We start from the raw sequence: 24,992 nt of genomic DNA on the forward strand, positions 1-24,992 counted from the left end.
TTGTTCAAAAAGGCATTATTGAACTCAATTTTTGACGAAGTGATGAACAAATCGCAGACCTATTCACAAAGCCCTTGAAACAACCATTGTTCGAGAAGCTCAGAAGAAAGATGGAGATATGCAGAATCCAAGATGTATATCAAGAAGATGAAATGAAGTCCTAAACTGATTTCCGCAGAATTCAGTTTAAGGGAGGGTGTTGAAACTAATAATAGCTAATAATAGAATTTGAATTAGTTACGGAAGAGAAGGAGGAGGTGAATTCAAATTCATTCACAAAATCTCCACAAAAATCTCAACCAATTCCGAGAATCCCCTATAAAAGGACCTCCTTCCCCATCACTCAAATCACTCCTCCTCTCAATCTCAATTCAGTTTTCTGTTGTCACCAACAGATCTACTCCAAAAGGACAACTTAATAAGCTGCAAGTCTTATCCATGAAAGAGTAGATTGAGCTTCAACAACATCAAATATTGTCAGATCCCACATCCGTTGGAGGGTTGGAGAGGAGAACAAAACATTCTTTATAAGGTTGTGAAAATCTCTCATTAACATGTTTTAAAAACCTTGATGAAAGCACAAAAGGGAAAGCCTAAAGAGAGCAATATTTGCTACATGTGGACTTAGACTAGTATAAATGGTATCAGCGCGATTCCCACGAGCATATGAACAAGAACTGGAGTGTTGGTGTTGGCTGATTTAACTTTAAAGATTAAGACACTGATAGAAAGCTGAAACAAGGTGGGGCATTAAACACATTAAAAAATCCAACTCGTAATTTTTCGAATGGCGAGTCGATCATGGATGTGGGGCTTGTGATTGATGGAGAGTATATCATAGATGTAGAGCATGTCAAAAAATGGAGAACCGATCACAGATACAGAAGTAGTCACATAGATTTTGTTGAAGAAAATCAAAATCTTGATTATGTTCAATGCAACTCAACTTTCAGTTTTCAGTTTCAAATCATCTCGTTCTACAAATTTCTACATTCTCAACGAGGAAGAAAAATAATTTCTTCTTCCACTTCCAACCCAATCAAAAACCTAAATTTATAAATGCAAACGGTTCAAAGAAATAATTTTTGTAAGTAATTAATAGATGATATGCATGGATATACGTAAAATAAAATGGTTGAAGAGTTCAAGACATTTCCCGACCCGAAACTAAGTAAAAAGTTATTATCAACTCTTAAAGAGGGAGTGATGGCTCAACATTCTCCTATAACATCGCTATGTTGTCTAAGAATAAAAACTTTTTCCATGGACCAACCTGGATTCTTTCGGCATGTTTTGTTGTCATTCAAGTGATTCTTAGAAAAATTCTCTTACAGGACGTTTGTGCGCGATTGTGCGACACTCACTCTCACCATTTAGTGAATAAGCTTACTTGAAATCGTGTCGCCTTCTACTGACGACGTATATCCAAACTTTTGACCCCGCTTTAAGAAGAAAGTTTTAAGAAATGGGGACAGAAAAAGATTTTAGAAAGAGAGTTTGAAGACAAAGTTGAAGAGAAATGAAGAAAGTAATGTCATAGGTTTTAAGTGAAAAAGGCAACCGTAAGTTAAGTCATTTTAGATTTATCAAGTAAAGACATGATTCTGCATACACTTAAAAAATACAATAAGGAAACTATATATCATGAAAGCGGTAAATGAAAGTAATAAAGTGATACAACACAAGGGTTTTGACATGTACCGGACATGCTGCCATGGACAACATGCCTCAAACAAGCATAACCGTGACACATAATATTTTGACTTTTTGCTATCATACAAGTTCTTCGAATACAATCATCAAGTGATTTTCATATAAATATTTTAATACTTAGTTTTTTTTTTCTTCTTTTTATATGAATTTTGAGTATGAACATATAAATTAATCTTTCATCAATAGTCAAGTCAAACCTATTTAATAATACCAAACTTTGTTGAAAATTAAATAAATTTTAAACTTTGATTTATTGAGGTTTTACCAACTTAATTCAACATGTCCTCTCTTTTAGATATTAATGAAATTTATTTTAGACAAACTTTTATGTTCACATTATGTTTTCTTTAGACACAAGGAAGAACAAAAGTGGTATAAAATTCAAAGAGTTAGAACATCGTACGTACCTAAGGACGTATAAAAAAGTTTTAACGTTTAAATTCTACCTTCTCAATAATTCCTTAGAAAATTTTATAATAAGTTCTTAAGCTTTCAATTTAGTGTAACATTTAAATTTTTCAATTTTGTATTTAGTGGATCATTAACATTTTTTTTTTTTTTCAGAACGCATGAACTTGCTAGACACAAAATCCAAGTTATTCAATTTTATATAGGCTAGATTAATAAAAATACTTTAAACTTTACGCTTCGTCTCACAAATATCCCTAAACTTTTAAAATTTTCAGTCGTACTGTTAACTTTAAAAAAAAAACTAAATACTCTTAAATTCCTTGGTAGTAAGATTTCCACATGCCAATTAGACATGGTAGGTAAGTTGAATTGTGAGGCTTTCTCTTTTATCTTTTGTGTAAGATACAAGCCTTTTGACCTAGGGAAGTCGATATCATGACTTATTCGTTTGCTTAATTACGGCTATCTTATAAGAGAGCTTCTTAAGTTTCCACGCGATCAAAGGAGACAAATCTCTCAAGGGTTTGTTTACTTTGTTTGTTCTTCTTTCCATATGTATGAATTTTGTTCTCACATCTCAAATCGATTGGAAAATAATGTGAAAACATCTCCCTAAAAGACGCATTTTAAAACCATGAGCTGACAGTGATACGTAACGGACTAAAACAGACAATATCTACTAATAGTGAGTTTTGACCTTTACAAATGGTATTAGAGTCAAACATTGAACGATGTGGACGAGAAAGGTTTTACAATCGATGTTTCATATCTCTTTTAATTCAAATTTCATTCATACCCATTAACTTTATCTTCAGAAAAGCTATAAATGTCAAGGAAAAATCATAAATAAATTTATGCAAACTCATTTTGTTGTCATCTTGGACAACGTGCTGTGTACAATTTTGACCTTAGACATCCACCTTGAAGTTCATATCATCTACTCTCAAATACTCTATTTTAATCCTCAAATTTTACATTAAAAAAAAATTATTTTAGATTATTCGACTAATTTTGAAATAAATAATCTAACAAAATCCTAACGTACTTTTCTATACCTTATATAACACACCAGTGCAAATTTTAAAATGAGTTGCTCAAGATATAGACGATTATTGGATTATTTACATATAGGGAAGAAAAAAATTGCAGAAAATCGAACAATTACTCAATATCTACTTTATGTAACACGTTGGGGTTATTTAGCTACTATATTTACGGAAGTAATAACCGTATAACTTCTCGTCTATTATGATTTGGTCATTTTATGGTGGATATTGACACAAATACTCACTTCTATATTTTAAAAAAAAAGAGAATTAATATATGATTATTGAAAGTGGTAACATTATTAAAACAATTTATAATATAAAATTAAATTTGGAAGGATCAAAATGAGAACAAAATGGGTAAGTTCAATGTAAACAAAAATTGTATATGATCAGTCAAAGTCAACCAAAAACTAATATATAAATATTCCTTTTTTTTTTTTTCCATTTTCTTACAAATTTTGGTAATTATTTGAAAAATAAGTGGCCACGATCTTTGACTTTTCATCATATCCATCTAATATATGCTAAGTTAGAAACTCTATTAATTCAATTGGTTAGAAAATTAGTAATTCAAATTACGAATTTAAAAATTCGTGATTAATTTGTATTTTTAAAATATATATTTTCGGTCAAATTCTTTTTAACATGGTTACATCACTCATTATCTGCTTCTAAGAGTGAAGACTAAAGAAAAATGTACCTTATCGGTACACATAATGATTTTCAATTCTTTTAAATTTTTCTTAATCATACTATCTTTAAAATCGTTCTTATTGGGATGTGATGTCGATTCATTCATATATTTCTCTTTTACTTGAGTATCACATTAAATATAATTTAATATATAATTTTTATCTTTTTTGAATAATTTATAAATTATTGTCCAATTTTTTTAAAAAAATACCCTAAGTTAAATTTTAAAAACTAAAAAAAAAATATTTATGAAAGTTTTGTAACACTAAAAAAAAATCACGGATTCTTCGAGAGAGAAAAAAGTCATGAACATTATAATATATGTTTACGATGACATCATGTTGAATAAGATTTATAATTTGTTGTTTACTATAAAGTTTAGAAACGAATAATGTTAGATTTTGAAGCAAATTGTGATATGAGGGTTCACATTATTATAAAAGTTTAAAGTTACATCATTTAAATTAACGCTTTAATATTTTATTATGATACAAATGGGTCCTAATGCAATTGATAATTACATAATAATAATAATAAATAATTAAATAAATAAATAAATTTGATAACTAAATAAACCCCACGTGCCAAACCAAGCAAGTAGCAAAAAGCTTCTTGGATCCTTCAAACTACGACGTCGTTTTCATTTGTTTTTTTTACTTTTTTTTTTTTTAATTTTTTTAATTTTAGCCTGCTTTTATTTACCACTTGTGGGAAATTAACTATTATTTTTTACCAACTCGCTTCCTCCCTCGTGCGCCTTTACCAGTCACACGAAATACACAATTTATATATATATATATATATTTCAATTTTCATATTAATTTATAAATAATTCAATTTTAATATTAATTCATAAGCTTACACATTTTGGAGAATTTTGTGAATATGATAAAATTGAATAATTGTTTTAGATTTTGTTTCATTGTGTGATTTTTTTTTTAATTTTTTATTTTGTGATTTGAAAATAAAATTACCTTCGGGTACTTTCTTTTCATTCATATATATATATATCATTATTTTTGTGTATTAAATTTCATGACATATCACGAAGATTCGACATTGATATTTCGATGAAATATTTTTTTAAAAAAATAAGTAGCATAAAAAGTGTACTAACATGAATAGGAAATATTTGATTTAAATATCTTTCTTCAAATAAAAATCCAATTATCAACCAATATTTAATCCATATTTTTATTCATATTTTTATAAAATTAATATCTTGACATTTTCTCAATATCAATATTTAAAATTTGGCAGTACCGATGTGTGTATTATCATTCCCTCCTCAACTAATACCTGTTTTACATTAAATCTAAAGCTTTTAACCATACTCAAAAGGCTTCGGATCATTTATAATAAAGTATTTTTAACTGTTCCACTAAATACAATACGAATAAATAATAAGAAGAAGAAGATAAAATAAAACAAGTTCAATTTGAATAATATTATTATCCTAATTTTAGTGGCAAAAATCGGTCCTTTTTGTAATCTCCTTCGTGGAAATTACCCTAACTCGTTTGAACGTAGCTGGTTTTGTCGACTTAGACTATTATTTCATTATTCAAAGGCACCACCTTTTGGATCTCTCAATATCAATCTTTTCCTCTTAAATAAATTCTATAAGTTCCAACCTGAATTCATCTTCCTTGGATCTCCTCCACTCTCTCAGTTCAGACTTCCTCTTGAGATCCCACAAAACAAGACCAACATAAACAAGAAGGATCAAGATCAATGGGGAGAGCTCCTTGCTGTGAGAAAATGGGGCTGAAGAGAGGCCCTTGGTCTCCTGAAGAAGATCGCATCTTGACCAACTTTGTTCAAGATCATGGCCATACCAATTGGCGAGCTCTTCCTAAACAAGCTGGTCAGTTCAGCTTCTTTTCATATTAAGATCGAGTTTTTAGTTGTTTTTTATGATTTTTTTCCTCTAAATTTCTTGAAATTCTTAACAAAAACAGAAACCCAGAAAAACCCATGTCTTGAATTTTTCAATTTCGTCGTATTTTGAAAAAAGTTTGGATTTTTTTGACGTAATATGTTGATTTTTGTTTGTGTTTTTTTTGGTGCAGGTCTTCTAAGATGTGGGAAAAGTTGTAGACTTCGTTGGACGAACTATTTGAGACCTGATATTAAGAGAGGCAACTTCACGAAAGAAGAAGAAGACGCCATTATTAACCTTCACGAATTGCTCGGCAATAGGTAATTTACTACCATCTATTAACTTCTCAAGTGCATCAAATAAGTAAATTATGTCAATTCCAACTTAACTCAATGAATAAGGGATCAATTAATATCTTAAAAGTAAAAAATCAAAATAGATAATATCTACTAGTAGTGAACTTGGACTATTACAAATGGTATAAGAGTTAGATACTAGGCGGTGTTCGAGCGAAGACATTGGCCCCTAAGAGAGTCCATTGTTAGATGTCACTATCTTGTAGAGTGAAACAAAACATTCTTTTTAAGAGTGAAAACTCATACCTAATCATGGCACTAACGATAATTCATGACAAGTCAAAACAGATAGATTCATTCTTTAAAAAACAATAAACCTTAATGTATTGTTTGGCCATTAATATCACAAATAGAAATTGGGCCTAACTTTGTTTACTTTTTCTTTGTTACTATAGATGGTCGGCTATAGCAGCCAAGCTACCAGGTCGAACAGACAATGAAATCAAGAACCTTTGGCATACCCACTTGAAGAAAAGGCTGCAAAAACCCATCAAAACAACACCTCCCAAATCCAAAAACAAAACAAAAAAGCAAACAAAATCAAATAGTTCCTCAAATTATTCTTCATCAATGGCTATCACAAATCAAACCCATTTGCCCATTTGTTCATCTTCAATGTCCCCTTCACAACAATCTTCAACCTCTGAGATCTGTTCCTCACTCACCACAGATGCTTCCATGGCTGAAAATGAGTACTACAGCTACACGGCGGACGACACGGCTGCTCCGCTGCTGATTGACGAGAGCTTTTGGTCGGATGCGGCGGAGAATTATAATCCCAATTCCGATTCGAGTTCGAGTTATTATAACGAAGAGAATAAGGATATGGAGTTTTGGTACAATGTGTTCGTCAAAGCTGGAGGAATCCCAGGATTGCCCGAGTTTTGAGTTCTTTCAAAATCCAACAAAATTGCAGAGAATTGAGTCGAGGGGGCGACTTTTGAGATATGGATGAAATATTGAGGGGGAAATGAATGAAACAGCAAATTTGAAGGACTTGACAGAAATTTGAAGATGTGGATAAAAAGCTAGTCGTACAGAAAGAAAAAGAAAATAATTTCAGATTTATTTGCGGCTTTGTATATTCTTTTTCTAATGAAAAAATAAATTCTTTATTATTATTATTATTTAATTAATTTTTCCCTACCATATCTCGAATTAAATAAAGTTTAGATATTTTTTTAGAATGTTCCAATTGTTGCTCGGAGTTTTTATCTAAATTTTTTATTTTTAATAAAAGTAAAATGTTAGTTTATAAAATATTTATTTATTTATTTTCAAACCTTTAATTAAAATTTATAACTCGAATATATATATATATATATATATATATAGAAAATATATGTTTCTTTATTTTCAAACGTTTAATCAAACATCTAATTGATTCGTGTTAGATCTCACATGGGTTTGAGGAGGAGAACAAAACATGTTTTATAATTGTGCGAAAAGCTCTCTTTAGTAGACGCATTTTAAAAAACGTGATGTTGACGGCGATACATATCGTGCCAAAACAGATAATACTTGTTAGTAGTTGGTTTAGGCCATTGCAAATTATCAGAGTCGGTCATAGAGCGGTGATTGTGAGATCTCACATCGGTTGGAAATGGAAACATTCCTTATAAGGATGTGGAGACGTTCATCTATTCAAATTCTAAGTAAATCCATAAACTAACTCGAACTTGTAGAATTTTCATTTATTTCAACTCAACCCAACCAAGATAGTAGGGATTGGATCAGATCATAGAGTTTTTGAACCCTCATAAACGTAAATCTAATTTTAATGCAAGTCAATACCCGACATTAAAAATAGACTATTATAATTTACATTTATAATCAAAACGATATGAAACGTGCACACATTTCCGATATACTTAATAAATTAGGGTTAGATTGGGTTAGTCATGATTCCTTTCTTAGCTATATTATCAATAGCAATGGTTAAGGACATTAAGGAATTTTGAGTATCATATTTTGACTTTTGAGGGTTCTAAAATCTCCATAAGAGCCCTCCAAGCTTTGTTAATAGTCTAAAATTGAAAGGGGGAAGCTGAATTTTCTTTGGGACTTTGGATCTTTGGGTGATAGTAAGCTTTTCTTTCTTGTTCGAGTTTCTTGTTCCCGTTTGACTAAGAATATTCATATTAATGTCGCCCTACATCAAGTTGATGAAACTTGTACGTGAATTCCCTATTCGTTCGAGGTTTCATTCTTCGATATTAGATGGCTCTCGTCAATATTGTCCTCTGTCTTGCTTCCGTCTTAACTTGACTTTCTTGCACACTTTTTTTTTTGGTAAGTACGATGAACGAATTTGATCAAATCATTTGGAATAATTATAAATTAAGTTGTATCAATAATGTTACCAAATTCAAATTGAAACAACACTGGGGAGGCAAGGCAGCATCAACGATGTCCCAGCACTGCCATACGAACACGCTGCAGAATCTGCAAGCACCGAGCCAACATCCCGACACATTCTTCCGCTCAAAGCTACCATTATTTCCATATGTTTAACGCTCTTTCTTTGTGGTGTTGGCATCCCAATGCTGCCTCAACCTTCCCTACATATCACACTTTTTCTTTTGAGGAAATTTTGACCTAAACACAAAATTTACACCCTATGAAGAACGATTTTAGAGGTTAGAAAATGGGTTTTTAAAGCACGAGATTGTAAAAATAGTGCTAAGAACGAGAATATCACTATGTGAGATATCACCATGTCGAACTTAATTTAATTGGGTTCTTAATATATCTGAGAATTAATTATGTTTGGGAGAGAGTTCGTGTAACAGCTCAAGCTCATTGGTAGCAGTTATTATCCTCTTTAAGTTTTCCTATCTAAACTTTGTGAATGGTCTATTTATACACCCTTGTAAATAAGATTTTGTTTTCCTCTACAACCAACCTGAGATCTCATCGGTTCTTAACTTACCGAATATGTCCGAGATTAATTAGCTCATAAATCTATTGGATGGAATCAACTACCTAAGATATTTTTTTATTCAATCATTCATTCCATATCTATTTCTATAAAATGGAGCGTTATCATAACACGAGATTAAAATTGGAGGAATCTATGGAATATGCCTTCGTATATTCTTTGATTTGCATTATGAATGGAAAAACGTGGATTAGTGAAGGAAAAAACAAATGGAATACGAAGAAACAACAATGAGTGAGAGACAAGAAAAGGGAAACGTCAAAAATGTCGAACAAACACAAAGCTTCTTATTATTTTATGCATATTTCTCGACAACAATAAAATTATTAATATAATATTAATACTTTGAATCATTTAATGGCAACTGAAATTTATTTATTTTCAAATAAAAGAATTTTCGTCGTGAAGTTTCTCTTATTTTGAGTTGAAGGTAAAAAAAAAAAGAGGTCAAGAAAAAAACTAACTTTATTTAGTTTAGAGGAAATAAAATTTGTCTTTCCCAATTAGGTGAAGAAAAGTATGTTTTTAATGCAATAACTATTTGATTTTTTAAATATTTCTTAAAGAAACGCATCAAACTTTAAAAAAAAATAATAAAAAAATTAATTCCTTTTAGTTATTGGGTAACGTAAATCAAATTTACAGAAGCTACCAAGGAACAACGGTATGTCAAATCCCATTAGTTACAGTTCACTCTAATTCCGTTATATTTCTGTATTTTAACTATAGTCAAACAATATCCGTTATATTTCTGTATCTTAACTATAATCAAACAATATTTATTAGCAAGAGACACAGGCCCATCATTGAACCCAAAAGAAGCTTGAGGGGCGTTGGGTGAAACCAAAACCCCTTTCCTCTACCGCCATTCAACCGTCGCGATCGGCCAAATGGGTCAGAAATGAGTGACAACGACGGTGCTGAAGACGGTGATAAGAATCGTCAAGGTAATTTATCGGTAAGGATATGACGGGGACAGAGGCAATTTTAATTTATTTGAAATTCTTGAGAAGAAACAAACAAAATCCTGAGACGAATTCGAGAGAATTATTGTGGTGGGAAATATATTTGAATCTAATAATCAACAAAGTTCATGTAAAACTCATCACACAAACAGGCCACAGTTGGTGATGGAAAATTATAAACAAAATGGAAATCGGGAAAATACATAGCACCAGAAGCAGAAGAAAATTACCTCTTTCTTAACAATGGCATTATTCTAAACTGTAACCACTCTGAAAAAGTACGTCAATTTAAGAGTTACCTCCATACTACGGACGTGAAGCAGTGGCCAACTATTTAGGAGAGGCAGGAGTAAGCCAAAGCCTTTTCCTCGGTCAGTTCCTCCGCAGTCAAATCCAGTTTCTTTCGAGAGAATTCATCCACCGAAAGTCCTGGATGCGGAAAGGATCACCACAAACAAACAGAAATTATCATAATTTTGCAGCATAAGAAACCCAAAAACTTTCAAAACCATAGGCCTTTGAATGAATAGAAACGCCGTATGGGGATCTTAGAAGAGGTTTGTTGGTTCTCTTACTAGATTTAATGCTTGCTTTCTAATTGGACGTTGGTTTTTGATAACTTTTGTAATTAGTAGATGATCCCAGAGGCCTAAAAATCTTTGTATGTTTATCGAATAGTTGGAGCTCCTTTTTGGGCTGTTCTTGAGTTTGCTTTAGTGTTCTTCCAATTTTATAATTGAAAGCATAAAAAAACTAAACAATACCTTGCACAATTGACCATTCACCATTTTGGCAGGTGACGGGGAACGAGTAGATGAGTCCAGCTGGTACATTGTACGATCCATCAGAATAAACTCCCATGGAAACCCAGGTGCCCTGGAATTAAGTTTTAATGAGCTATATAAATCAGCCTTTACAAAACACAAAGTTCAAGATTATAGCAAAATCACCAACCTCGGGAGTTCCAAGCACCCAATCACGAATGTGGTCACAAGCTGCACTAGCAGCAGACAATGCACTTGAGAACTTTCGGGCTTTGATGATTGCAGCACCACGTTGTTGAACAGTGCTAATAAACTCTCCATTCAACCTTCAATGAAAAAACAACCACATATTATTGTAAATGCTACTCGTCAAACTTAATAGACAAATATATAACAGAAACTCTACCATGCATCATCAGCAACAAGCTCACGGACAGATTTTTCCTCCCCAGATGGTAACTTGACAGTAGCATGGTTGACATCGGGGTATTGTGTAGATGAATGGTTACCCCAAATAATAACATTCTTAATTTCTGATACGTGAACATTCAGTCTCTCTGAAATTTGGCCTAATGCCCTGTTATGATCCAATCTAGTCAAGCAAGAAATGTTCTTCTCGGGGATGGAAGGAGCAAATTCCTTCAAGATCAATGCATTAGTATTCGCCGGGTTAGCAACAACCAAAACCTGCAAGAGTAAGGAAACAGAGTCAGTTGTCTGACCGTTCAAACATAATCAACTACAAAGAAATAGAAGAACATTGCTTTTTCAGTAAAATTGTTGATACGGAATGCAATCAATGTCAGTTACCTTACAGTTGGCAGCAGCGTGCTTTTCAAGGGCAGAAGCCTGAGCCTTGTAAATTGAAACATTTTTAGACATCACATCTTTTCTTTCCATACCCTCTTTCCTTGGAAATCCACCAACCATAATAGCAATATTGACACCAGTGCATGCCTCAACCACATCAGTTGTAGCAACAACACCTAAAATATAGTATCAACCATACATAAACAATAAGACAATCACAGAAACTGTTAAATGAGTTCGTTCGAGCTTAGAGAAGAATTGCTGTATTATACCCTTAAGAAGCGGGAAGGCAGCATCTACCAACTCCATCTTTACGCCATTCAATGACTCTGCAGCTGGTGGAATATCAAGCATGTGCAAGATGACAGGCTGGTTAGGTCCTAGCAATACTCCTCTGGCAATCATAGGCACAAGAGCATATCCGATTTGTCCTGAAAATCCAACAAGCAAATGCATTACTACTTTTCTGGTCACCATTGAGTAACATCTTAATACAGTGTTTCTTCTATGAAATAGTAACAGAAAACAGCAAATGAATACTGCTCGTATGCACCTAATATTCATGAGAGTGAGAAGGGTAGCGACTCAAAAAGAATGACTTGGTATTCTATTGACTGTTCTAGAAAAATAAACCAAAAATAAAGCTCTAATCGAAATAAAGGAATAGTCAACATATAGTGGTGATATCTGTCCGCATTAACACCCAAAGCAAACATCACTAATAAATATCAAGCTACACAGATTCACATTCTAGATCTACATCAATTCCTCCGACTATATCTTTCAACGTTCATTACTGCAAATCTTAAACACATAGAAACAGAGAACTCGAAGATCAACGAAAGAAACACATAAACATTTCCATAACAGAACCAAAACCTCAAGGATCGTTCGAACTCATTCTCTAAAACCACGAAGAAACAGATAGTCTCTTTTTCCAAATTTGACTCCGAAAACAGCAAACAAGGTAGCCAAACGGCGACGAAATTCACAGCAGAAACTTAAGAAATGAACTACAACCAACAGATCTGATCCAAATTCAAACCAAACACAGACAACAAACAACAAACATCAAACAACAGATGCGCTAAGTAACAGTATCACAGAAATAAATCAAACACACAGAGAAAAAAAGAAACCAAAAGCGGAAACGATTGATAAACCGACATCATCTTAGATCAATAGGAACGAAAAGCGAAAAGAAAGAAACGGAATGTTTATCGGTACAGTACCGGCAGCTCCAGTGACGAGGACTCTAACTGGATTTTGCGCCATGGCTGACGAGAATCAACGGGGAGAGAAAACTCAAGAATCAGAAGAGAAAATGAAGGTGATTCCGTAGAGAACTGGAGGTGTCTGGAGAAGAAAGGGGATATTTATTGGCCAGGAGAAACGGACGCTGAAACCTAGGTGTCGGATTTTTCTGGTCACCAATCGAACGACGCCGTCACTACGACGGGAGCCTTAACGACCGTTATGTAAATCTACCTGCTTTACTTCCCATTTAATATGAAAATAAAACCCATTAAATTTTTTTATTGAGTCTATGAGTTAAAATTTTAATTTTAATTTTTATAATTAATCATCCACTAATTTAAAAATAGAGTTTACAATCCAACCGAACTTAACTACACTAGTTATTACGAAGATAAGAATATTTAAAGTTTGTAACTTAAAAATATTTTAATATTTGAGAGTAATTAATATATATATATATATAATAATTAATTAATTAATTAATTAATGTAGATAAATATGATTTTTTTTAAATAATTATAAAAAAAAATGAACTAGACAACCAACCAAATAAGAAACACATTCAGAATTTCAAGTTGTGTTAGATTGGTTGTAAATCTTAGTCTAGTAGTCACCCGTCCAAAATTTTGAGTTTGTTAAAAAAAAATTCCGAGCTCAATACACTTACCTTCTTAAAAGAAATAATGAATATAATAATCGTATCATTCTTATATATTCAATTGAAATTTTGGTCTTAAATTTTTTAAAATATATTAATTTTTAAATGAAAATCAATGATAAACACACACAGATTAATAAATTTCAAAGAAAAAGACAAATGGTGGTAATTTTCGTTGGAAAAACTTAATAAATTTTGTGGATGTTATTTAATGGTTAATTTGTACGTTGAAAACTTAATATTACCCATTTTATTCTATTTAATTGACGTAAATCAACAATAATGGGTATATTCCGTTTGAGCGGTGAAATCCACGTGTCACATCACAGGGGCCATTAAGCTACGTGTAGTAACGGTGGGGCCAATGAAGCTACGTGTCATCTGCATTTTTATCTAATTTTTATGAAAGTAAAAGATTATGCACCAAAGTCAACCATTATCTGTTTTTTCATTTTTATCTAATCTTTATGAGTTTTTATTTTTTAAGAATTATTTGGCTTGCAATTATTGAATTAGGATAGGAAATTTTGGTTCAGTTAGGCTAAGAAAATGGAGAATTTTAATTTAAACTTGAAAATTTGTTTGAGATTTTAATTTTTAATAAGTTTTTGCTAGAAAATTCATATCATAATATGCCCTTAATGAATTAAATACAAAAACGACCTTTTTAAATTTATGAGTTTTAGAAAATTACACCCCACAATTTCTGCATTTATTAATTTTATATTTTTTTCTTAAAATAAGTAAATTTAAAGTCTAATTTAACGTAATTGAAGATTTAAAAGTACATAATTAAATACACGAGTTATAATGACACGTGTCATGGTCAAATTTAAAATACTCGATTTTTTTATAATATTAATTCTCTAGTTCAATCCTCGTTCCCGAAATGGAGGAAGATTGAGTGGAGTCTCAAGAACACTAGTGGGCCAAAAGCCCAAAAATTACATTTGGGCTATCAAAGCCCACCAGGCCCAGTACAGCCCAAAAATCAATACGTCGTGTCGTATTTCCTCAGACAAGTTTTATTGAATTCCCCTGCAGAATGACAAATGTACCCTTATATTCCGGGTGTCGGCGAAGCTTTTTAAAAAAATAATAATAATAAATAACTATATATTTATTTATGCAATTAATTTTCCCATAATTAACTATGTATTTTTAATTAATTTCGGTAATCAACGTTATTTTGTAATAATGTATTGAATTAACCTAATTAATAATTCAATTGTAATAATTTGAATGAGGAAAAAAAAAAAAAAAAAAACATGCATATATTACCAATTTAGCGATGGTCCGTGGAAGTTCGAACAAGCGAGTCAGAACCGGCATGGCAGCTGGAGCGTCGCTTCATGAATCCCTGCACCACGTATTCTGTCACCGCCGCCGCCATCCATTTGTCACCACCATTCCTCCGCCGGCCACCTATAAATACTCCTCCACCTTCCTCCCCTTTTCTCACATCACCATAACTAATAGCCCTTCTCTTCTCCATACCAGCAATGGCTCGCTCTTCTCTTTTTACCTTTTTATGTTTAGCAGTTTTCATCAATGGCTGCCTCTCTCAGATTGAGCAGCAGAGCCCCTGGGAATTCCAAGGCAGCGAAGTATGGCAACAGCACCGCTACCAATCTCCTAGAGCCTGTCGTCTTGAGAATCTTCGAGCTCAAGACCCCGTTCGCCGGGCTGAGGCGGAGGCCGGTTTCACTGAAGTCTGGGACCAGGACAACGATGAGTTCCAGTGCGCCGGCGTCAATATGATCCGCCATACAATCCGGCCCAAAGGTCTGCTTCTTCCTGGTTTCTCTAATGCTCCTAAACTCATCTTCGTCGCCCAAGGCTTCGGTATTCGCGGCATTGCAATCCCTGGCTGTGCAGAGACTTACCAGACTGATTTACGAAGATCGCAATCGGCCGGATCTGCGTTCAAAGACCAGCATCAGAAGATCCGCCCCTTCAGAGAAGGAGATCTCCTCGTCGTCCCGGCCGGAGTTTCTCACTGGATGTATAATCGAGGACAGTCCGATCTCGTTTTGATCGTATTCGCTGACACTCGCAACGTCGCAAACCAAATCGATCCCTACCTCAGAGTAAGTTGAAGTAAAAAAACAGAGTAAACGATTTTATAACTGATTTGGTAACGAAACCCTAAGATTCTAACGGCGAATTTGTTTCAGAAATTCTACCTTGCCGGAAGGCCAGAGCAGGTAGAAAGAGGCGTAGAGGAATGGGAAAGAAGTAGCCGAAAGGGATCTTCCGGCGAGAAATCAGGCAATATATTCAGCGGATTTGCAGACGAATTTCTAGAGGAAGCTTTCCAGATCGACGGTGGATTGGTTAGGAAGCTAAAGGGAGAAGACGACGAGAGAGACAGAATCGTGCAGGTCGACGAAGATTTCGAGGTGCTTCTACCGGAGAAAGATGAAGAAGAGAGATCGAGAGGAAGATACATCGAATCAGAATCAGAATCGGAGAATGGCTTAGAAGAAACCATTTGCACACTCCGATTAAAGCAAAACATCGGCCGATCAGAACGCGCCGACGTGTTCAACCCACGCGGCGGCCGAATCTCCACCGCCAACTACCATACCCTCCCCATTCTCCGCCAAGTCCGCCTTAGCGCCGAACGAGGAGTCCTCTACAGCGTAAGTAAAGGTTAATTTCAACTCCGAAATCTTTCCCCCAAACCACTAAAATCTTCGAAATCCGGAAATGCAGAACGCGATGGTGGCGCCGCACTACACAGTGAACAGTCACTCAGTGATGTACGCGACGAGAGGCAACGCGAGAGTGCAGGTGGTGGACAACTTCGGGCAGTCAGTGTTCGACGGCGAGGTCCGGGAAGGACAGGTACTGATGATTCCGCAGAACTTCGTGGTGATTAAACGAGCAAGCGACAGAGGATTCGAGTGGATCGCATTCAAGACGAACGACAACGCAATCACGAATCTGCTGGCGGGGCGAGTGTCGCAGATGAGGATGTTGCCGCTGGGAGTGCTGTCGAACATGTACCGGATCTCGAGAGAGGAGGCGCAGAGGCTGAAGTACGGGCAGCAGGAGATGAGGGTGCTCAGCCCCGGAAGGTCGCAGGGAAGAAGAGAGTGAAAATGAAGAAGTGGGTAGTGGGTAATGGGTAATGGGAAATATATATATATGGTAGTAGTAATCTAATGTAATTTAGTGAATAAAGAGCGAGCTTTCAGGTGATGCCGCCGACGAGCCCTGCTTGTTACCGGCCGGAAAAAATGGAGAAATCTCTCAGAAAGACACCGAGTTTTAATAATAAAAGTAATAATATTCGCCTCTTTTTTCCTTCAAACTCCATGCTTGGCCGTATTTTTGTCTTTTTCCAACAACCAAAATCCCAACTAACTCATCTTATTATGTTTGATTAAGTACCTAATACAATTTTTTACCTACTATTATCATATTAATTATTAGCCCAACAATTGGGTCACAATATAATTCTCTTAAAACTATGGCATAAGCTAACTATGGCATTATGGAGCTTATGGCATATGACTAGAGTAAAAAGAATTAACAATTTATTTATTTATTTTATTTATGTGTATCAAATTTTAAAACAGCAATATCAATAAATAAAACTAATATAAAAAAAAAAAAATCAGATTTGATTATAATAATGCTCTAATTCAAATCCATACTACGAGGCATTAATAATTAATAATTGATATTTATTATTTTAGATTTTAAATATGATCAACTTTTCGCCTAACGTCAAACAATCATTTAGTCTTATTATTTAATTTTAGACCGATGTGAATATAGTTAATATGCAAATTACGATAAATTATATAAAATATTCATAAACTTTAGACTAAATTTCATTTATATATTATAATATAGTTTTTTTTTTAAGTGAAATGTGAAAATTTAAAACGACCACCGTAATAATATATTATTGCTTAAAAAATCATAATAAAAAGATATAAATGATGTAATAAATGTCAATACCATTTGACCCACGGTTAACCTATTATCTATCCACTTCTAAATTTAGTAACCACAATTAAAAAAATTATGCTAAATTTTCTCTATTTTTAATAAGCATTAGAATTTTAAATATAACACATTTTAAAGTTAATGAATTTTTTTATACGAATTTAAATTTCGTATATAATACATCATTAATTTTTTTTTATTTTGTGCATGATAGAATCTCAAATTTAAAAAATAAAATGGTAGAATAGCGTAAATTTGTAATTTAATAAAAAAAATCATAAATAATTATTCATTTAATTTTTTAACATTTAATTAAGTTTTGTCATTCAAATTAAATAAAAATATATATGTTCATTCATAGTTTTATTTATTTAATAGCACTCAAAATTCAATTTAACCTTAATTTAAATAAATAAAAAATAAGAGATTTATAAACTAAATTATTCTCGTCATGTCGACCCACAACACTACCCTCCTTCTCTCTCTTTATCTGTGTGGCTAAAGGCAGAGCAGCGAGTACTTAAGACCGAGTCCTTTCCTAAATTTAGCTATTTTTTGCATCAAATCACAACTCTTAGATCTGATTTCTCTTTCGGTCTCTCCATTCTTTGTCGTTCTTTTCAATTTCTTCTTCCTTCACTTACTGGAAACTTTCGCTGTTCTAATCCTGACTCCTCGCACTCGCTTCCCGATCCGCTTCCAGTAAGATTCCGCTGCCGTTTTCTTGTTTTTCTCCCATTTTGTCATTTGGTTTCTGTTTTGGATCTTAATTGTTTTTGGTTCTGGATCTCGTTGCTTAATTCCTTCATTTTTTTTTTCGAGATGTTTATTGGTTATTTTAATCGATGCGTTTATGAGTGTTGGATGGGATTTTGCTCTGGTGATTTGTCAGATCTCAGGATTTGGTTGAATGCACCGACACTCGTTGCTTTCGTCGCTTTAGCTATTTTCGTATTTTGATGTCGGTTTAATCACGAGATGACTGTCAGTGTATTGTACGATGTTCAATTTGCTTGGAGTTCGGTTGGAATTTTTTCTCCCCTGTTATGAATATTGGAAGAAATTTCTGTTGCTTAAACTTGAGTTATGGTGTTTGAGAATGTCGGATTTCTTGACTCTTCCCATTTTCTGGGAAGGATTATTGAAATTTACTGCAAGTTTAAGTTATTAATCTAAACCGACATTTTGGGCTAACAGCTTCAAGGAAAAAAGTTCAATGCTCAGCTGGTGGCTTGGCTTTCCCGCTCCCTGATTGGAAAAAGGATTGCCAATATAGTAATTGGGGCTAATTCACTTACTTTAAGTAGAACAGGTTTACATATCTGTAAACCAGGCTATTTGTGTTTTTTGGCCTGTTCTTCTGTGGTGGAACTTTATGGTTTCCTGAATTTTTACAGATTTATTGTGTCATTTTCTACTGTAGCTTCAGGAGAGGAGGTTATATTCCAATTTTCCTTTAGGTGATTCATGCAACATTGTTCATTTTCGTACTTGGGTTGAACTATATAGTTGAGAAAAGCTTGAAAGTTTGATAAATGACGAGGGGAAGATCTGATGGAACTCCGAAGAAGCGCTTAATCACTACCATATGTGTTGTGGCCATATTTCTTGGGTTTCTGTATGCATATTATGGATCCATTTTTGGCAATCAAGACCGAGGTGCATCGACTCTGCAGCACGGCAGCAAATCCTTGAGCCATTATTTGTTGGGGAGTGAAGACTCCGAAGAATCTTCAACCACAACTGTGCAGGAAGATCCAGAAGATGGTATCGTACCGAAAAGTTACCCGGTAGGTAATTGTCTTCCTTGAGCCAATATTTGTTGGGAAGTGAAGAAGACTCATGTAGTTTTGTTTCTTATACCATAGGTTTGTGACGATCGGCATTCGGAACTGATTCCCTGCTTGGACAGACATCTCATATATCAAATGAGATTGAAACTTGACCTTTCTTTGATGGAGCATTATGAAAGACACTGCCCACCACCAGAGAGGCGGTTCAATTGCCTGATTCCGCCTCCAGCAGGATATAAGGTAGCTATTTGGTAACACTGAGTAACATCTGAAGGTTTTGCTGGTTTCTAACTTTTACTTATTACTAATGCGTTGCTGCAGGTTCCAATTAAGTGGCCAAAGAGCAGAGACGAAGTGTGGAAAGCGAACATACCACATACTCATCTTGCTCACGAGAAATCGGATCAGAATTGGATGGTTGTCAAAGGTGAAAAAATTGTGTTCCCTGGAGGAGGTACTCATTTTCACTATGGAGCTGATAAGTACATTGCTTCAATTGCAAATGTAAGACTTCTGAACCCTTTAGAAAGGAAGGATAACACAATTTTTTTTTTTTTGCTTTTTGTATGATGTTTTGAATACAAAGTTCATTAAATGACTCAAATTTGCACATTTTTACAGAATATCATGTTTTTATCTCTACCATTCATGGTGTTGTCTCAAGTTTATGGTATTCATCTTTCAGATGCTCAACTTTTCAAATGATAAAATGAACGATGAAGGAAGACTGCGTACTGTTCTTGATGTCGGTTGTGGTGTCGCAAGTTTTGGAGGATATCTTCTCTCTTCTAATATCATAGCAATGTCCTTAGCACCAAATGATGTTCATCAAAATCAAATTCAGTTTGCTTTAGAAAGAGGAATTCCTGCATACCTTGGTGTTTTAGGAACGAAGAGGCTCCCTTACCCGAGCAGATCTTTTGAACTTGCACACTGTTCTCGTTGTCGAATTGATTGGCTTCAAAGAGACGGGATTCTTCTTCTCGAGCTAGATAGAGTACTTAGACCTGGTGGCTATTTTGCTTATTCATCTCCAGAAGCTTATGCACAGGATGAGGAGGATCTGAGAATATGGAGAGAAATGAGTGCCCTTGTGGGTCGTATGTGTTGGAGAATTGCTGCAAAGAGGAATCAGACTGTAATTTGGCAAAAACCCCTTACAAATGATTGTTATATGCAAAGAGAACCCGGTACTCGTCCTCCTCTTTGCCGATCTACCGATGATCCTGATGCTGTTTGGGGTGTGCTGATGGAAGCTTGTATCACTCCTTACTCGGATCGTAAGTTCCTTGTCGAATGGCTTGATGTAGATTTTTGTTTACTTACTACTCAATGATGACACTGGGTTTGTTGATGCAGATGATCATAAAGCCAAGGGCAGTGGATTGGCTCCTTGGCCAGCTCGATTAACGTCACCTCCTCCACGACTTCAGGACTTTGGCTATTCTTCTGAAATGTTTGAAAAAGACACGGTAACTGAAACCCAGGGTGAATTCGACTAATTCAAATCCGGATGCCGAAGTTTCTGAACTTTATCGCCTTGTTGTAGGAAACTTGGCAGCGTAGAGTCGAGAGTTACTGGAATCTGCTGAGTCCAAAGATCGAATCGGATACTATCAGGAACGTGATGGACATGAAGGCACATATGGGATCGTTCGCAGCTGCTCTGAAGGACAAGGACGTGTGGGTGATGAATGTCGTTCAAGAAGACGAACCTAACACATTGAAGCTGATATATGACCGAGGCCTCATTGGCACTACCAATAACTGGTATTCAACTGAAAAATGCACTTGCATATCCTTATGATTATATTCAAAATAGGTAAGCCAATTACTTGATACGTTTTTAACAGGTGCGAAGCCTTCTCGACATATCCTCGAACATACGATCTGCTCCATGCATGGACCGTGTTTTCTGACATCGAGAAGAAAGAATGCAGCGCCGAGGACCTATTACTCGAGATGGATCGCATACTCAGACCCACAGGTTTCATCATTATCAGGGACAAGCAATCTGTTATAGATATGATAAAGAAACATCTATCTGCATTGCACTGGGAAACAGTGGCAACTGCCAACTCCAGCTCCGATTCGGAACTGGAGAGCGACGAGGTCGTGTTAATCATCCAGAAGAAGCTGTGGCTGACAAGTGAGAGTGTGAGGGATTCAGAATAAATACCAAAAGAGCCATCTTCTTTACAGTTCCCTGTTGCTGTTAAATTTTCCCATGCCCATCCTCGTCGCCCGGAGGGATCAGATCAGCAAGCTAGCTAGTCGTCCTGACAACGAGCAACGATGCCAGTAAAAACAGTTCCTTCCGTTCATTAGCGAGATATTTCACATTTCTATTTATTTACTTTTGTAATGCTTTAATTTATAATCTATAGTCGATGGATATTCTTCCAACATTTTTTTTTTTTTGCTTCCCCTTTTTGCTGCTCTGTTATTAGGCCATTGTCTATCTCTACTTAAGTTATTTGATTATTAATTGAAGAATGGAAAATTTGGCCTAAAGGTCATAGGAATATATAAATTTTCACAAGTGATAATGCTTCATTTTTCTCCTCCATCTCTTTTGCCCAGGGCAAGATTTAGATCATATTCGTTCAAGACGAGTAGCATAACCAGGTCGTAGCTTTAGTTTGTTATGTATCGATGTCAGCTATTGGAGAAAGGGAAAGGTTTCTACACCCTTATAAGAATGTTTCGTTTCCCTCTCCAACCGTGTGGGATCTCACACATTACATATTGAATCTTATGCTCGGGGGCGAGAATACTTTCCTTATGCTTTGCCCGTCAATTTCTTCCAACTTGATAGCTGTTAAACATTCATAAAACGTTGAAAACAGAGCAAAATGGGCTCTGAAGTCTTAGGCAATTAACGAATTTGCTTGTATCTGAAAGGTGAAGAAGAAGAAGAATGAGTTGTGATGCAACCGACTTGCATTTATTACAGGGCTGTGGGCTGTCTATGGCTTATAATAAGTCCTAATGTTTTGTTCGGCTGTCACATCACCCCAAAACGCGTATGAACATTATACCATAGCTGGGGACCTTTACTTTTTCATGCCTTCGCCATTCAATTTCAGATCTTTTTTCTTTTTTTAATTGATAGATCAAATAAACGTTTAAAATTTGAAATAAAAAATACTTAGATCGACGAGATTACTATTACAATCTTTTTTTATTTATAGATAACAATAAGGCTGCAGTGAACACAAGTTCGCGTGATCTTTTCGATTCCATTAATTTTGGTGGTTGCTTAGGGTGATGGCAATGGAAATATTGTAGCATTCAAAGCTTAGCCACTATGCCCAATTAATTGGTAAAGGAAGTCTTTGTGTCTTATAATTGTGTGACCCTCATTTTCTTTAGCTTCTTAGATAAGGAAAGAGATCAAATAACTAAAGTGAAGGCAAAAAAAAGGGCAAACAATTATTCCGTCCAACTAAATCAACTATTATAATTATTTTGATTTCGGGTCGATATTAATTTTTATTGAAATGTTCATTTGGATCCGAGTGTTGGATGATGAAAGTCCCACCTCCGCTAGTTTAGGGAATGTTTATGGGTTTATAATCAAATAATATTCTCTCCATTGATACGAGATCTTTTTGGAAATACAGAGCTATGCCATAAGAGTTTATACTGAGGTGGGCAATATCATAAAAATTTATTATTTTAGTCCATTTGTTTTTTTCATGATATTTTAGTAAGCGAAGGCAAAATGGTCATAAATATAATAAAAGTTAAAAATAGTATTTAAATCATAAATATAATTTTTGAAATATTTTTATTTTTTAGATTCAAACTTTTATCATAATATCTTATTTGGTCAACGGGTATTAAAAATATAGTTTTGGATTGTACAATTTATTTTATTACTAAAACAAGCTCAGCTCAAGGTTAAAGATATTATTTAACATTTTTTTTATATTAAAAAAATGAAAATTATTCATTTAACCACCATAATTAATTAGATTTCACATATTTAAATAATAATAAAAGAGGAAGACAATTTTTCAATGCCTATAAATTAAATTATCTCTTAGAAAACAATTTATTTAATTTTCATAGACTAATTTTAAAATAATAAAAATTATAAAAATGAATACATTTAAACCCACGTACCATATATATTTTAGTTTAAAAAAAATAATAATTTAATGAGAGGTAAATATGTGAGAACAAATATGGGGCGTGACGGCGGCGAGAGGCGGTGGTTGAGTTGACAGCACACGACTGCAGCATTCCCGGCGGACGTTAAGGCTTTGAATATGCTTTTCACTGCCTTACCATCTTATCCCCCGCCGCTTCGATGATTTCTTGTTTTTATTCTTTTTTTATTTATTTATTTAATTTTATATATAATTTTTAATTGTATTTTATGGCCAATAAAATAAAATTGAAAATAGACTTAATGGTTTGTTGCTTCTAAAAATGAAGATTGTCCACGCAGACTAACACCAATCAGTTCAACATGCTTTCTATGAAAATTCTTAGGTCACTCAGACGAACACGAATATATAGAATTGACCAAAACTAAATGTTTGTGGTTGAGTCATCGTGAAAAAATGTGCATATTATTGATACTTTTTATGCATTTCTTAACTTCCGTATCCTCGTAATTTCTCTTATTCGAATGTAATATGGTTTGATTTATGTTTCTCTCATTTTCTCGAGCATCTAAAATTAGTTATTCACAACTTTGTTAGATTTTAATTATTTTGTTTAACGTGTCTAAAAAATCCTGTGCGAATGTAAGGTTTTAATGACGTTGGATATGTTTGTTGTTAGTAAATGAATGAGAGAATTTAAGAAATAAAGTAACCGTTTAAACGAATGTATGATCATCGAAACTAGAAATATAATTGGACATTTAGTTCGTGTATTGTCGTGTTTGACGTATTTGGAAAACGGCAAGTAAAAATGACAAATTTCGTTGAAGGAAATGAGAAACGATAAAATCTAAAACCATTTATTAGTGGCTCACAAATTTATGGTCGTATAAACTAAACAAATTATTGAATATTATTTTTGCTCGACCCATGTCTTCATATGTTTGGAGCAATCACGTATATGTAAGATTTTGATGACGTAAAATGAATTTTGACAGTTTTATTGCTTTTTTTCAAAATAAATAAATCATTACAGGTTGAAGTTGAAAGACTATCGAGTCAAGTTTAGATTTTTTAACATTTAAAATCATTCAAAACAACCATTGTTAGATCTCACGTGAGTTGGAGGGGAAAACGAAAACATTTTCTTATAAATGTGTGGAAAACTCTCCTAATCGTATTTGAGAATGAAACATTTTTTATAAGCGTGTGAAAATCTCTCTAGAGACTGATTATTATATTTAACCGACCAAAACGAACAATATATGCTAACGTGGGGTTTTGAGTTGTTACAAATAGTATTAGAGCAAAACACTGGAGTATTGTGCCAACGAGGACACCAGACTCCTAATGTGGTAAATTATGAGATCCTATGACATCAGTTAGAGATGAACGAACCATCTCTTGTAAGAGTGTGGAAACCTCTCCCTGTTATACATTTAATGGGGAGAGGGCAGTATCTGGATCACGTAACGGAGAAGTCCATAAACTGATCGGGATAACGTAAAGAGGATAATATCTAGATGAGTATCGGTTCAACTAGATAATGAATTTGAAAGTGATTTTATTAAATTATAAAAATAAAAATTGTAATTTAACAAATGAGGGGGGGGGGGGGG

At 34.1% G+C, this 24,992-nt stretch overlaps 4 protein-coding genes and 1 long non-coding RNA gene across 8 annotated transcripts in view; 4 read left to right on the forward strand and 1 right to left on the reverse strand.

Annotated features, from left to right (window-relative positions):
- Nucleotides 1–5,515: 5,515 nt before the first annotated feature.
- On the forward strand, nucleotides 5,516–7,172 carry LOC111494783 (transcription factor MYB30-like). The gene is made up of 3 exons (XM_023144774.1): nucleotides 5,516–5,733; nucleotides 5,939–6,068; nucleotides 6,500–7,172. Exons 1-3 carry the CDS (start codon nucleotides 5,601–5,603, stop codon nucleotides 6,990–6,992), a joined length of 756 nt encoding a protein of 251 aa, XP_023000542.1. The 5' UTR covers nucleotides 5,516–5,600; the 3' UTR covers nucleotides 6,993–7,172.
- Nucleotides 7,173–10,073: 2,901 nt separating this feature from the next.
- LOC111494766 (malate dehydrogenase, cytoplasmic-like) lies at nucleotides 10,074–12,958 on the reverse strand. Its single transcript, XM_023144756.1, has 7 exons — nucleotides 12,817–12,958; nucleotides 11,857–12,015; nucleotides 11,585–11,760; nucleotides 11,181–11,461; nucleotides 10,965–11,100; nucleotides 10,775–10,886; nucleotides 10,074–10,439 (listed from the first exon to the last, which is right to left on the reverse strand). The coding sequence occupies exons 1-7, from the start codon at nucleotides 12,857–12,859 to the stop codon at nucleotides 10,345–10,347; spliced, it is 1,002 nt and encodes a 333-aa protein (XP_023000524.1). The 5' UTR covers nucleotides 12,860–12,958; the 3' UTR covers nucleotides 10,074–10,344.
- LOC111494820 overlaps nucleotides 10,470–24,992 on the forward strand; it is a 23,439-nt gene continuing 8,916 nt past the window's right edge. The window contains exons 1-2 of the long non-coding RNA XR_002720240.1: nucleotides 10,470–10,547; nucleotides 22,814–22,818. This is a non-coding gene — a long non-coding RNA (uncharacterized LOC111494820). The remainder of the gene's footprint in view (nucleotides 10,548–22,813; nucleotides 22,819–24,992) is intronic.
- LOC111494748 (11S globulin subunit beta) lies at nucleotides 14,948–16,811 on the forward strand. The gene is made up of 3 exons (XM_023144725.1): nucleotides 14,948–15,589; nucleotides 15,677–16,144; nucleotides 16,218–16,811. The coding sequence occupies exons 1-3, from the start codon at nucleotides 15,002–15,004 to the stop codon at nucleotides 16,602–16,604; spliced, it is 1,443 nt and encodes a 480-aa protein (XP_023000493.1). The 5' UTR covers nucleotides 14,948–15,001; the 3' UTR covers nucleotides 16,605–16,811.
- On the forward strand, nucleotides 17,934–21,782 carry LOC111494734 (probable methyltransferase PMT8). Of its 4 annotated transcripts, XM_023144707.1 has the most exons (9): nucleotides 17,934–18,164; nucleotides 18,660–18,774; nucleotides 18,886–19,252; nucleotides 19,331–19,495; nucleotides 19,577–19,759; nucleotides 19,941–20,535; nucleotides 20,615–20,727; nucleotides 20,805–21,025; nucleotides 21,109–21,430. In XM_023144707.1, the coding sequence occupies exons 3-9, from the start codon at nucleotides 18,998–19,000 to the stop codon at nucleotides 21,428–21,430; spliced, it is 1,854 nt and encodes a 617-aa protein (XP_023000475.1). In that variant the 5' UTR covers nucleotides 17,934–18,164; nucleotides 18,660–18,774; nucleotides 18,886–18,997. The 4 variants fall into 4 exon arrangements, with proteins under 4 accessions (XP_023000475.1, XP_023000474.1, XP_023000473.1 ...); XM_023144706.1 differs by lacking the exon at nucleotides 18,660–18,774 and having other exon boundaries at nucleotides 18,860–19,252; XM_023144705.1 differs by lacking the exon at nucleotides 18,660–18,774 and having other exon boundaries at nucleotides 17,935–18,164.

This window comes from Cucurbita maxima, unplaced genomic scaffold (genome assembly GCF_002738345.1).
Source record: "Cucurbita maxima cultivar Rimu unplaced genomic scaffold, Cmax_1.0 Cma_Scf00020, whole genome shotgun sequence".
In the NCBI taxonomy this organism is placed as follows: Eukaryota; Viridiplantae; Streptophyta; class Magnoliopsida; order Cucurbitales; family Cucurbitaceae; genus Cucurbita; species Cucurbita maxima.